Source organism: Borostomias antarcticus, assembly GCF_949987555.1.
Source record: "Borostomias antarcticus genome assembly, chromosome: 6".
Classification (NCBI taxonomy): Eukaryota; Metazoa; Chordata; class Actinopteri; order Stomiiformes; family Stomiidae; genus Borostomias; species Borostomias antarcticus.
Window position 1 is genome coordinate 27,915,099 of NC_140239.1, and position 11,672 is coordinate 27,926,770.

An 11,672-nucleotide genomic window follows, 5' to 3' on the forward strand; every position below is an offset into this window, starting at 1 on the left:
AAACAATCGAACGACTAAGGCAAGACACGCACAACAGAACACACAGCTATGTCTAGAGCTTTACATCATTAGAAACATGACTGATAGGCTAATTTGCTGAAGAGTCCTGTTATACGATGCTTCTGGAACAAAAACAACATTATGTGCACTGTGCTAACGGTTTACAGCAGCATCTGAATACGTCCCCACTGTGGACGCGGCGCGCACTGGAGATGGACCTCGGCAGCTGGGCAGGATGAACTAGACGTGGAGAACCACTGTTCTGGAATCCTGCAGATCACTCCTGTATTGCTCGAGCCAGTTTCTAAGCTCAGATATCCGGTAGCCCTCTGGGCCCCTGCCGCCTTGGTACACGACTCGTTCATCCCTCAGTATGTACAGTCTTTCAAAATAGGCTCCATATGCAGCGTTGGACGAGTTGGTCATATTATCCACCACCACGTTGCTCCCGAGCACCTCCGAGTGCATCAGCTGGGCGGCTTTCAGTCTGTCCTCTAAACACCGGTGTTTAGGGATCTGATACGGTGCGTCCGAGCTCACCCAGCCGTCCGACGGATGCGCCTCCTCGATGTATACAAGCAACGAGTCAGCGATGTCCGCGTACTGGCTCACGACACGGTGAAACGCGGCCAGGCGCGTCATGAACGGCGGTCAGGAGCAACTCCCGAAGTTGAGGATGAGTGGTCTCCTTCCCTTCATGAAGTCCAAGATCCGAACCCTCCTCCGCTCTTGCAGCTGAACCACTTCGGTGTTAGGCGCAAAAAGTCCAAGGTGCGCCGATTTGAAAAAGTCTAATTTCTGGCCGTACCACACGGCCCTGAGCGACTCCAGGGTGAACATCTTGTTGGAGTCGGAGACGCACACCGGCGGGTCGTCGGGACTGCCCTGCTGCGCCCCCATTTTCAGCAACACCTTTCTCCTGATGCACAGGAAATCTAAGAGCCACAGCATAAGTGCTGCCAAGAGGAAGCGCGGCAGCAGCACCAGGCACATAGCTGCGTGCTTCAGAGTCCGCACCATTTGGACACCTGCGTACTCCTGCATCTTGGTCCCTGCCGATGGGATGCGGCCGGACGGGCAATAAGACGTCAGTCGCATTAGTTACCTTTGCCCATCAGATGAAATTCTCTGACGCTTCGAGTTTCCCTTTTTATAGGAACAGCAAGGATTTAAATAAAAAACAACACGCCTCCAGAGTCCGCACCGCCCACTCACATGGCGGGGATTACCTCCCGTCAACTCTGCGCTCCTGGGCGAGCGCGCTCGAGAGAGAGAGAGAGAGAGAGAGAGAGAGAGAGAGAGAGAGAGAAAGAGAGAGAGAGAGAGAGAGAGAGAGGGTCCGTCCAGACGGGTCTGCTAACTTGTCACGTCGGAAACAAACACTTGTCCCAATCATTTCGTTTCCAGTAGCCTAAATGGCACAATTAACATTAACATAACAGCAATAGCTACATTTACATTTACAAAAGCCCTAGGGCTAAAATATCACAGGCTATTTGATGGGAAATTATATAAACTAATAGAGTGAACTATTTTGTAAAATTTAACCTGGATATTATGATTATGGTTTTATGTGAAACCATCTAGGCTAGAGATAATGAAAAACCCTTGCTTCTATTAACAGTTAAAAACACATTTTAGTCTTCGATATATTTGTGGCACATTTAGATTGCATTATTCAGTGTAAATACAATATTTAGGCTATATGAAGAATACATTAATTACATAGCCTATATGCTTGTTATAATTGTAGGTCAATTGTCAAAGTGAACCGTTTCGTGCCATTTATGCATTTCCTTAAAAGTCTTGAGAAATAGCCGAGTAGTCTCTTTGAAATGTGTGATGAAATATTCCATCTCACATTGTCGAAAAGAATGATTTCAGATCCGAAAAGCCTCTCACTAGTCGGCGCTAGCGCATACAGCATTATGATAGGCGCATTGGTGGACTGCATCTTAAAACCAAGCAGGTTATCTGAGTTCACATATATCCTCTCCAATCTACTCCGATGTGGCGTCGTTATTTCTCAATCATTCTCGTTTTTTTCTCAGTCTCTGCTGTTTGTAAGCACGTGGAGCTGTCGGAGTAATGAGACTGGGCTAATTAAATATATCCGAAAAGAGTTTAGAGCGTGTTAGATTATAACGGTTAGATTAAGGCTAATCCAATTATTGCATTTCAGAATTGTTATCGTGATATCGGCAAATGACTAAACCCTTTACATGTGGCACAATCTATAGTCAAAATCTATAGTCTGGGAAGAATAGACACCCTTCCGGTAAACACTTCAGTAGAGACAGAATATGATTGTTATACTTTCACATTATAGGTAGAGAGACACTTTGTCAGAAATGTATCCCGAGGTTCTAATTTGTAGGATGGCACAGGCCTACCTCTGCGTATTTTGGAGTCATCTCGCCCGTGCGTAATGACGCACTGACAGGGCTCAAGGAGGCGAGTTTAAACGGGTTTACTTATTTTAGTTATTGATTACGATGAATTTACATTCGAATTTTATAAGGTATTTTGAATAATTAACGTTTAGTCTTCTGCGTTCTGCCTTACACCCCCCATATAAATGTATTCAGGCTAGGCAAATAGCATTGCTGTCACCAGGACTCATGTGCTTATGTCCACAGGATTGATGTGGTTCTGAATTGTTCGTTCAGTCAGCTATAGTACATGGGTACCCTGATCTGTATGTTTTGGTAGCAATGGTTCCACAGACTGCTCATGTGCAACCTTTCATAACAAAACTAAAGCATTGTGCTAGCAGCCCAGAGCTACTGTATATCTCCTCTAAAACATACACAAAGCTAAAATGTTAAATTCAGATTAAGGTTAGCCTGTGTGGTTGACATCAGGGTCACGTGGCCTAAGCAGTTCTACCCACAATCCCCCTCTCACAGCTATTTTCACCGGATGAGGAAATGGCAAGTAGATAAAATGACTAGTTTGCCGTCACATCTCTTACAATAACAGATTTGTTTGTTTTTACAAATTATCCATCCAGATTCATACACAATCCAAATGATTGTCTGACTGTTCTTCAAGGTATGTCAAGAAACAGGCCATATCTGTGCTGAAATAACATCCTGGTCCTACCGGGCCGAGTCAGAGTCGTCTTTATCACTGACTTCAGATAATGAGCTGAGCCAGCCCTCCCTGCTTCTCTGGGTCCTGTCGATATGATACGCCATTCACCAGCCTATCCAGCTCGTCCAAGCACAGCGTACGACCTCGGATCTCCCGTGACGTGGGCCGTTTCCGCAGAGGAGAGAGATCTCCGCTAGTCTGTAAAAGGCTATTGCGACTGGCGACCATAATTCCACAGCCACCTCTACCCACCCTTGAACGATATGGCATCTGGCTGACAGAAAGGCCTTATTGGAATATTGGTGGTCTGACTGTTGATTCTTGATCTTTCTTTTTTTTTGTCAGGGAATTTTGTAGCTGAAATGAACGGCTGGCTCGCAACCCAGTTACTTTCATTAGCCTCAACTCAGCGCTTGGCGTGCGGGTGTGGGTCATGTGAGGACAGACCAGAATAGGGAAAACAGCCCAGCCAGAGCCTGCAGCGATGCAATGCAATAAGAGTGGCAGCGATCCAGGATAAACTACTGTTAGTACACCAGACAGGCAGAGAACCGTTTAACATAGAAGCACACACACACACACACACACACACACACACGCGCGCACACACAGACACACGCGCGCGCACACACACACACACACACACACACACACACACGCGCGCACACACAGACACACGCACACACACACAGACACACACACACACACACTCACACACACACACACACACACACACACACTCCTCCGAGTCTGCTCTATGGATCGTGAGGGCCAGAATGCACAGATGTGCATCTACATATATCCCTCTTTGTACATTCATACCCCCGAGTTTGAGGCTGGAATGCATTGAATCCAAAAACCCCTCAGCGAGTCAAAACGCTCCTCCATCCCTCAGCTCTCCCCCAGCAATTGAGTAGGTTTGTGGTTACTAAGCAACCATCATCAAGTCCCACTCAGCCTAATCCTCCTATCAAGGACAGGGTCTCGCTGTGATAGGAGCCTTTTCCTGCAGTCTGATATGTCCCCCTCTCTCGCCAGCGTCTGTTGTCCGTGAGCGCATCGCTGATAGATATAACACTTTTGTCACATCTTCACTGACGGTCATTAAGGCCTGACAGTATTTCATTTTCCTTCTCGTCCAAACCACTGTCTTTAACAAAGCCCCGATGATACATTGGAAGACTTCGGGGATGGTGCAAACTGACACTGATATTTCGAACGGAGGGAGGCTCTCTATGCCCTACTATCAAGGCACTGAACAACTAGCATGGGCTGGAGCCAGAGTCAAGCCACCCTACATCCAGGTCATGACCTACAGTATTGAAAGCAACTGCGCATCTCCTAATTCTCCAATTGCCATTCATGTACAAACATTTACACTTTTTAAAAAAATCATGGATTCCAGTTATATGACCTTACTTGCTCTGACTAGTCTATTTCCTTTTCATGAAACGGTTTGGGCATTAGTGATAAGGGGTTGTCTTCGACTGGGACTCGTGCTTAACCACCAGACTTAAACCATACAGAGATTAAGTCATTTTAGCCGGTTAGCGCTGGAGATGATAGTACAGCTGCAGGAGATTGTGTTTGGCAAGGAAAGCCGCTGACCATATTATAACACCCCTCATTGCCCATGTGCCTGAAGTGATAGTGGGCCCAATATAGTTCCACAGGCTGACTTGGCTCAGCGCTCTCTCCTCCTCGTCGCAAATGAGAAAACAGGCGACACAGTATACAGTCTGTTGAGTGAAAAAGCACTCGTGGAAAACCTGGCCTGCAGTATAGTTCATCTCCCACAAGAGAGAGCAGAGCTGAACATTGTTTTATTGAATAATTCAGAGCGTATGCTCTTCCTTGAGCTGTGCTTCCTTGGCCCGGCTCCAGGAACCCTTTTCAGTCAGATGGGGGCTCTCTGGAAAGGGTTCCACATGCTGCACACATACTTCAAAGGTATGCGTAGAACCTGTGTTTATGAAGAGCTTTTGAATGAACTCTCCAGCACCTTAACGTGTTGGAGAAATGGGCATGTACTCAAAGATTCATAATGAGTCTGTATACTGTGAGCATGATTTATTATCAAGCACAATTGCTCAATAGTCAACATAAATTATGCAGTTATCAAAACCAGAAAACATTCTAGTTTTGATCAACAGAATGTTTGTCGAATTATGACATGTACATGAATAATGCATCCCACATGATATGTGATTTCAACTCTTTTCTTTTATTCAAACAGCACAGTAGTAAAATGTAGACCAGAAATGAAGGTTTCTTTCTGTCAAGTGGAGCATGTATAGTCCTATTCCTCCTATTCCTAAACCACAATATACAATAAATGTTGGGTATAATAATAATAATAATAATAATAATAATAACAACAACAACAACAACAATAATAATAATAATAATAATTATTATTATTATTATTATTATTATTGTTATTATTATTACTATACATGTTGGGTAGGGTACATATATAACCGGTAATAATGTAATAATCTTGCAGGATGTGATTTTGTAAAGTTCTGCATGGCTTTGATAAGGTAATCTTGATAAGACACACATACTTTCTTCATTTAAAAACGTTCTTTAACTGGCAAATTTCAGTGTTTGTTTTAAATTTGACTTGAGATAAAGTGAAATGTAGAAGGATATTTCACCATTGGTCGATTACATATTCCCTTTGGCACCGAACAGCTGTTTCCTTTGTTCACACAGCTTACAGCATGCATGCATGCAAGGTGTATAGTTACAGTATCAGACACAATTGAAATCCATGATTCCTGTAGACAAATCACAGATCACATGGGTCAAAGATAAAGATTAAAAATAATATGGATGTTTGTGGGTAAGTGTGGTCCTGACATAGGGTCTGACCTGCTGCAAGCCCAGCGACTCCCCTCCAACTGAAAAAAACGGATTTACTGAACAGTGAGCTGATCCCAGACCAGTGCCTCAGGGTAAGAGGTGGAGGGCGGACTGACCCGAAGGAGCTGGATGACAGCTTAGTAGTCGGGGTCAAAAGGTCACTACTTTTCATTCAACCTATGGGGGTCACTGGCTGTCAGATCCACCAGCTATCAGTGCTGACTTGTATGCCAGTTAGAGGTGGAAGCCCCAAATACACCTTGAGCTGTTCCATTTTGATTCTAGAACAAAATGAGCCACCTGACTCACAAACACATGTAACTGCATTGCACTGAAAGGTTTCTGAATCCTCACGTTTTGCCCAAACTGATCTTATCCTGCAAAACCTTCCTGTCAAATGCAATACTTTATGTCACAGTGGTACCGACTGTGTTCATAAAGTATGTGCTTGTGTAACCGTCGTACTCTCGTCTGCATTGTGTTCAACAGTTTGACCCATGTTAAGGGCTTGGCGGGATTCAAACCCATCTTCGACAAGCTCTCCCGCTTGTGAGGCGGACACGCTGACAGTTGCGCCAATAGGGACGTCCCTCTTGGAGGGACTGTCAGCGCTCCTTCGAAGAGTGAGTTTTCGCCAGCTAGTCCACATTTCACTCGGTTACGCTCATCCCTCTAATTCGAATTCTCCACGGAATTTTCGTTCCCTATATAGTCCACTATTTATTACCCACAATTCACCTTGATTTGCAGGGAACAGTGCATGTACCCTACATTTTCTCTGTTCCCTAGGTAGTTCACTACATGGTGAACCCTACATAGGGAATAGGGAGTGAGGGAACGAGGGAGCGATTCCGAACACAGCTTTGGTTACACTTGGACGGTGAACAAAAACGGTCCTGACTTCTGAATGTTCTGCAGTTGTCAGTGCTCTTTACGCTCGTTAGGCCACGTGTGTCTGACATGTGACCCGGCCCAGCTGCACCGCGTCTTTAACATCTTCAATGAGGAAACATTCAAGGTAACAAAATAGTCAAGAAGCTGAAATCTGCCCCCCACAGTTCTCTCACAGACACACACACACACACATACACACACACACACACACACACACACACACACACACACACACACACACACACACACACACGCACACACTGCTGTAGACATGTTCATTGGACTCAATGGAATGTTTCACGGATAAATGCAACATAAACAAGGCCAGGCAGAGAGACGGAGGAGCTCCAGAGAGCACATGCTCCAACTTACCCTCCACCAATCACGCGTCCCGACCGCAGACTGTGTGGCCTCAATGTGCTGCCATGAGCCACGTGAGTGACACAACGGACACTTGCTTCTTTCGATGTTCCTTGATTACAGGGACAGAGTTGAAGCTTAAAAACACACAAATAGCTTATTTGGCTTAATATAATTATAATGATATATGTTTGTTTATTGTTTATTATTTGTCTATTCTCATTCAGCAGTTGCTGTTACCTGTCTAAGTGTGCTGTTGGTAGTCCCATGACCCCCTGCCAACTATGACATGGATGATGATGCCTGTCAATAATTGACAGGAAGTTAAATAAATACGTGGTGTCGAGGGGAGGCTTGCTGGAACAGAGCATGAAGAGGTCGTCCACCCCGTGTTTCCAGAGCGCAGCACCCCCCTTTGTAGGAGCAGCTTGCTCAAGGTTTGGCTCGTGTGGGCTGTTCCCTGGCACCTGCTTCTTGACCTCTGCTCTGCATGGTGCCGACCCAAATCAGGGTACAAACGAGGGCAGAACCTCTGAGAGGAGTCAAGGGCCCGCTTTAGAATCTTCACGTTTTGCCCGAACTGATCTTGCCCTGCAAAACTATCCAATTAACCCTTTAAGTACGATGAGTACAGTGCCAATGTTTCGAATATCAATTAGATTTTAGATCCTATATTACTAGAAAGCTCAGTTTCTCAACTTTCATGAAGTGTTGGAATGTAGGATTTTAAAATATTTTCTAGATATGTTTTTTAGATTATTTGAGATTTTTTAGATGTTTTAGAAATTTTGCTGGCGGGACCGTCGTATTCAAAGGATGCTTTATGTAACGGTTCTAGTGTTCTAGTGTTATGTGTCACGTTATAGGTAAAGAGACACTTTGGCAGAAATGTGCATTGAGGTTCTAATTTGTAGGAAGGAACAGGCCGACCTCGCCATATTTTGGAGTCCTCTTGCCCGTGCATGATGCATGCTGGGAGCACACAAGGAGGCAGGTTGAAACAGATTGCCTTATTTTACTTATTGATTATGCTTACTTTGCATTAGAATGTTAAAAGGGATTTTGAATAATTAAAGGTTAGTGTTCTGCTAGTGACTCCTATAGCTCCTAGTCCCTAGTGACCCCTCTAGCTCCTAGTCCCTAGTGACTCCTCTAGCTCCTAGTCCCTAGTGACCCCTCTAGCTCCTAGTCCCTAGTGACTCCTCTAGCTCCTAGTCCCTAGTGACCCCTCTAGCTCCTAGTCCCTAGTGACCCCTCTAGCTCCTAGTCCCTAGTGACCCCTCTAGCTCCTAGTCCCTAGGGACCCCTCTAGCTCCTAGTCCCTAGTGACCCCTCTAGCTCCTAGTCCCTAGGGACCCCTCTAGCTCCTAGTCTCTAATGACCCCTATGGCTCCTAGTCCCTAATGACCCCTCTAGTAAAGGTCCTCCAGAACCCCCCTCTAGCACCTGGTCCCTCAGAGTCCCTCTCCAGTCCCCTCCCCCCCCCCCCATAACCCCATCAGTTCCCAGCTCCCCAGTTCCAGCCTGTCTTTGTCCCCGTCTGCTCCTCCCCCAGTCCCTGGTTCCCCTGACGCTGAGGATACACTAAAAGATATTATGCCTGATTTTATACACGATTCACAATCCTGCCGAGTCTGTCCTAGTCGGCAGCAGTCTGCACTAGTTGGGGGTAGTCGGAGTGGCAATTTGGCACAGAAATCTGTAAGTGTATGAGGGGTATAGATTTAAATCGGCAAGTGTATGATGAGAACAGACCTCTCCGAACCGAGTCGGAGTGAGTCGGAGCATAACAAACATGTTTGATATTTTTGAGCAGATTCTGGACGCAATCGTGTAGTGTAAACTCGTCCAGTCGTTAAATGTGCGATACCCAGTTTTTCAGTTGTCATACAAAAATCCTCAGAAGCCAGTCTTCTAGTGTATACTCCCAGTCATTTCATAATCTGTTAATCTGATTGTGAAAGTCTTCTAGTGTATCCGAGGCTTCAGTCAGCCCAGTCCCAGTTCCCTCTGCCCCCTGTGTTGATGTCTTGTTGGGTCACCCTCCACATTCTGCGTCTTGGGTGATTGTCTGCACCTGTGCATAGTCCAGTCTTGTCGCTCACCTGCACCTCGTTCCTTGATTGTTCTCCCTGTGTATTTAAGCCCTCATGTTTTTCCTTTGTCCTTGTTGGTCCATTGTCTTATGTTAGCATTTCCCTGTGTTCTTGTTCCTTGTGTATTGGTAATTAATATCCCGGAACCGGACGACAGACAGACAGACAGACAGACAGACAGACAGACAGACAGACAGACAGACAGACAGACAGACAGACTGACTGACTTCAGAATCCGTTTATTGCCATTGTAGTTTTTCAACATACTAGGAATTTGCTTTTGGACATGGTGCATAAGATTGGGACAACATTGGACAGGGGTCAGGGAAAGACAGGACAGTGCAAAGACAGGACAGTGCAAAGACAGGACAGTGCAAAGACAGGACAGTGTAAAAGGTGAGTACAACATGCTAGTGCAAAAAAATGGTTAAGATAAGAGAGAAGAACACTATACAAAAGTAGTGCAGTGAGTGTATACACTGTGAGTATGCAAAGTGTAATGTGTAAGTGTGTGTGTGTGTGTGGCGTGATGCGTCCTATACATACAATCAGGTCATGTGTGCGTGTGCGTGTGCGTGTGCGTGTGCGTGTGCGTGTGCGTGTGTGTGTGGCATGATGTGAGTGTGGTGCGTGGACATGGAACATTAAATGAACAATTCTGTAAATGTGCCAGGGTTATCCAGAGTTGAAGGAAGGAAGGATGGACCAGGGAGACAATGGAACACAGGTGGACTTGATGGACAGATGATTAGCGGGTCAGGTAGGTTGTAGGTAGGTAGGTAGGGAGGTAGGACATTATTGATCCTCAAAGGGAAATTAGTGTTACAGCAGCAGTATACAAGAAGTGCAATCAAGACTAGCTATAAATTTACAGTAGCTACAGAATATAAGAATCCAAATATACCAGTAATATTATAAATTAATATTATTTGTAAAATATGTTATACCATTATGAAGTAATATTAAGTTAGGTAATCAAGTAATATTATACGAATAAGGAATATAATAAATATCTAGGGTGCTTATTGTACATTCATATAGTACATGTTACATCAACCTATTTCAGTTGATCCCGTTCTGGCAGTCAACAGCAAAGCAGGACTTTTTTTCTTGGTGTTTTGTGTTAACATGTAAGCTTTCGTCCTTTCTGCCACCAGTTTGCATGCACATCTTTACATTGTGACATTAATTAGAAATACCTCCCTGCAAATATCCTATTGAGATAAATTCATAATTTATGCCAAAGATCAAATTGCCTAAAATACGATTCCACTGTGGATGAAGAATAACGAATAACAAAGGATGAGGACTTTTTCCAGGTCAAACATCCTTGAGTGAAAAGATGTGAGACTGAGTATAGTACAATCATTAGGCTACAGTACCATGCTAAAGAAATGTTGGACCAGTAGACATAACTCCTTGGTAGTGTAACAAAACTCTAAGCTCATGGTTGTGTTCCTAAGGTCGGAGTCCTATAGTAAGTAGTTTTCCTAACATGGGTTGAGGTGAGTTGTAGCATGTATGTCCAGGTGGGTGAATGTACAAAAACATATTTACACAGCCTTGCACAATATTGTGACAGTGGTTGACATGGGTTCAATGGTTGACATGGGTTCAATGTATTATTCTGCAAAACAGTATAGATTTTGCGCCATAGTTTCTGTGTAAAGTTTGAACCAGCTTCCTACGGGAGAGGCCATTGGCTGAGCTGGGACATGCCCATGTTGGGTAACTGTTCAAAGTCAGAGAACATACAGAGGTTAAAACAGTAGGTTAGTGTGACATGTTTGGAATGAAGATCGGGATTCTGGACTGTGGAATATCCGCACTGCACATGCATCACAATGGCACACGCATTGTATATATAACTCTATACAACGGTTAGTTCTGGTTCTTGACTCTGATTGGCTGAAAGCCGTGTTAAAATACTTTGTAGAACACGCTTCGCGTCGTGCCTAACAACGCCCCCTAGCTGTTATATAATCACTATAACACGGCCTCTCGTTGTTTATTGCTTAAACAAAGAGTGCTCAGAGAGCACAGGCCTCTGCGCATTAGTGAATTTTGTTGGTGTTACTCAGTTGAAATGGTTAAAATCCCACCTCAGTTTATATGTAATAGCTTACCAGGATCCAGACTTAGAAAATGTAATTTTTCCTATTAGTGAATGAGAATCAGATATTATTTGGTTTTACATGTATAGAAAGATGTTTGCTTAAACAGTAAATAAATAAAATTGATATATACCTATCTAAAGCTAATTTGATTCCTCATTATAATAAAGATAAAAACAAAATCTTGGTCTAGATTTGAACCCAGGTCTAAAGATTTCTACTGCAACAGCTTAACCACTCAGCC

At 44.3% G+C, this 11,672-nt stretch overlaps 1 protein-coding gene across 1 annotated transcript; it reads right to left on the reverse strand.

The window, feature by feature from the left end:
• Positions 1 to 240: 240 nt before the first annotated feature.
• Positions 241 to 1,044, reverse strand: LOC311310804 (thyroxine 5-deiodinase-like; the record flags this gene model as incomplete). The annotated part of the gene is made up of 1 exon (XM_084440376.1): positions 241 to 1,044. One exon carries the CDS (start codon positions 1,042 to 1,044, stop codon positions 241 to 243), a length of 804 nt encoding a protein of 267 aa, XP_084296502.1.
• Between the last annotated feature and the right edge of the window lie 10,628 nt (positions 1,045 to 11,672).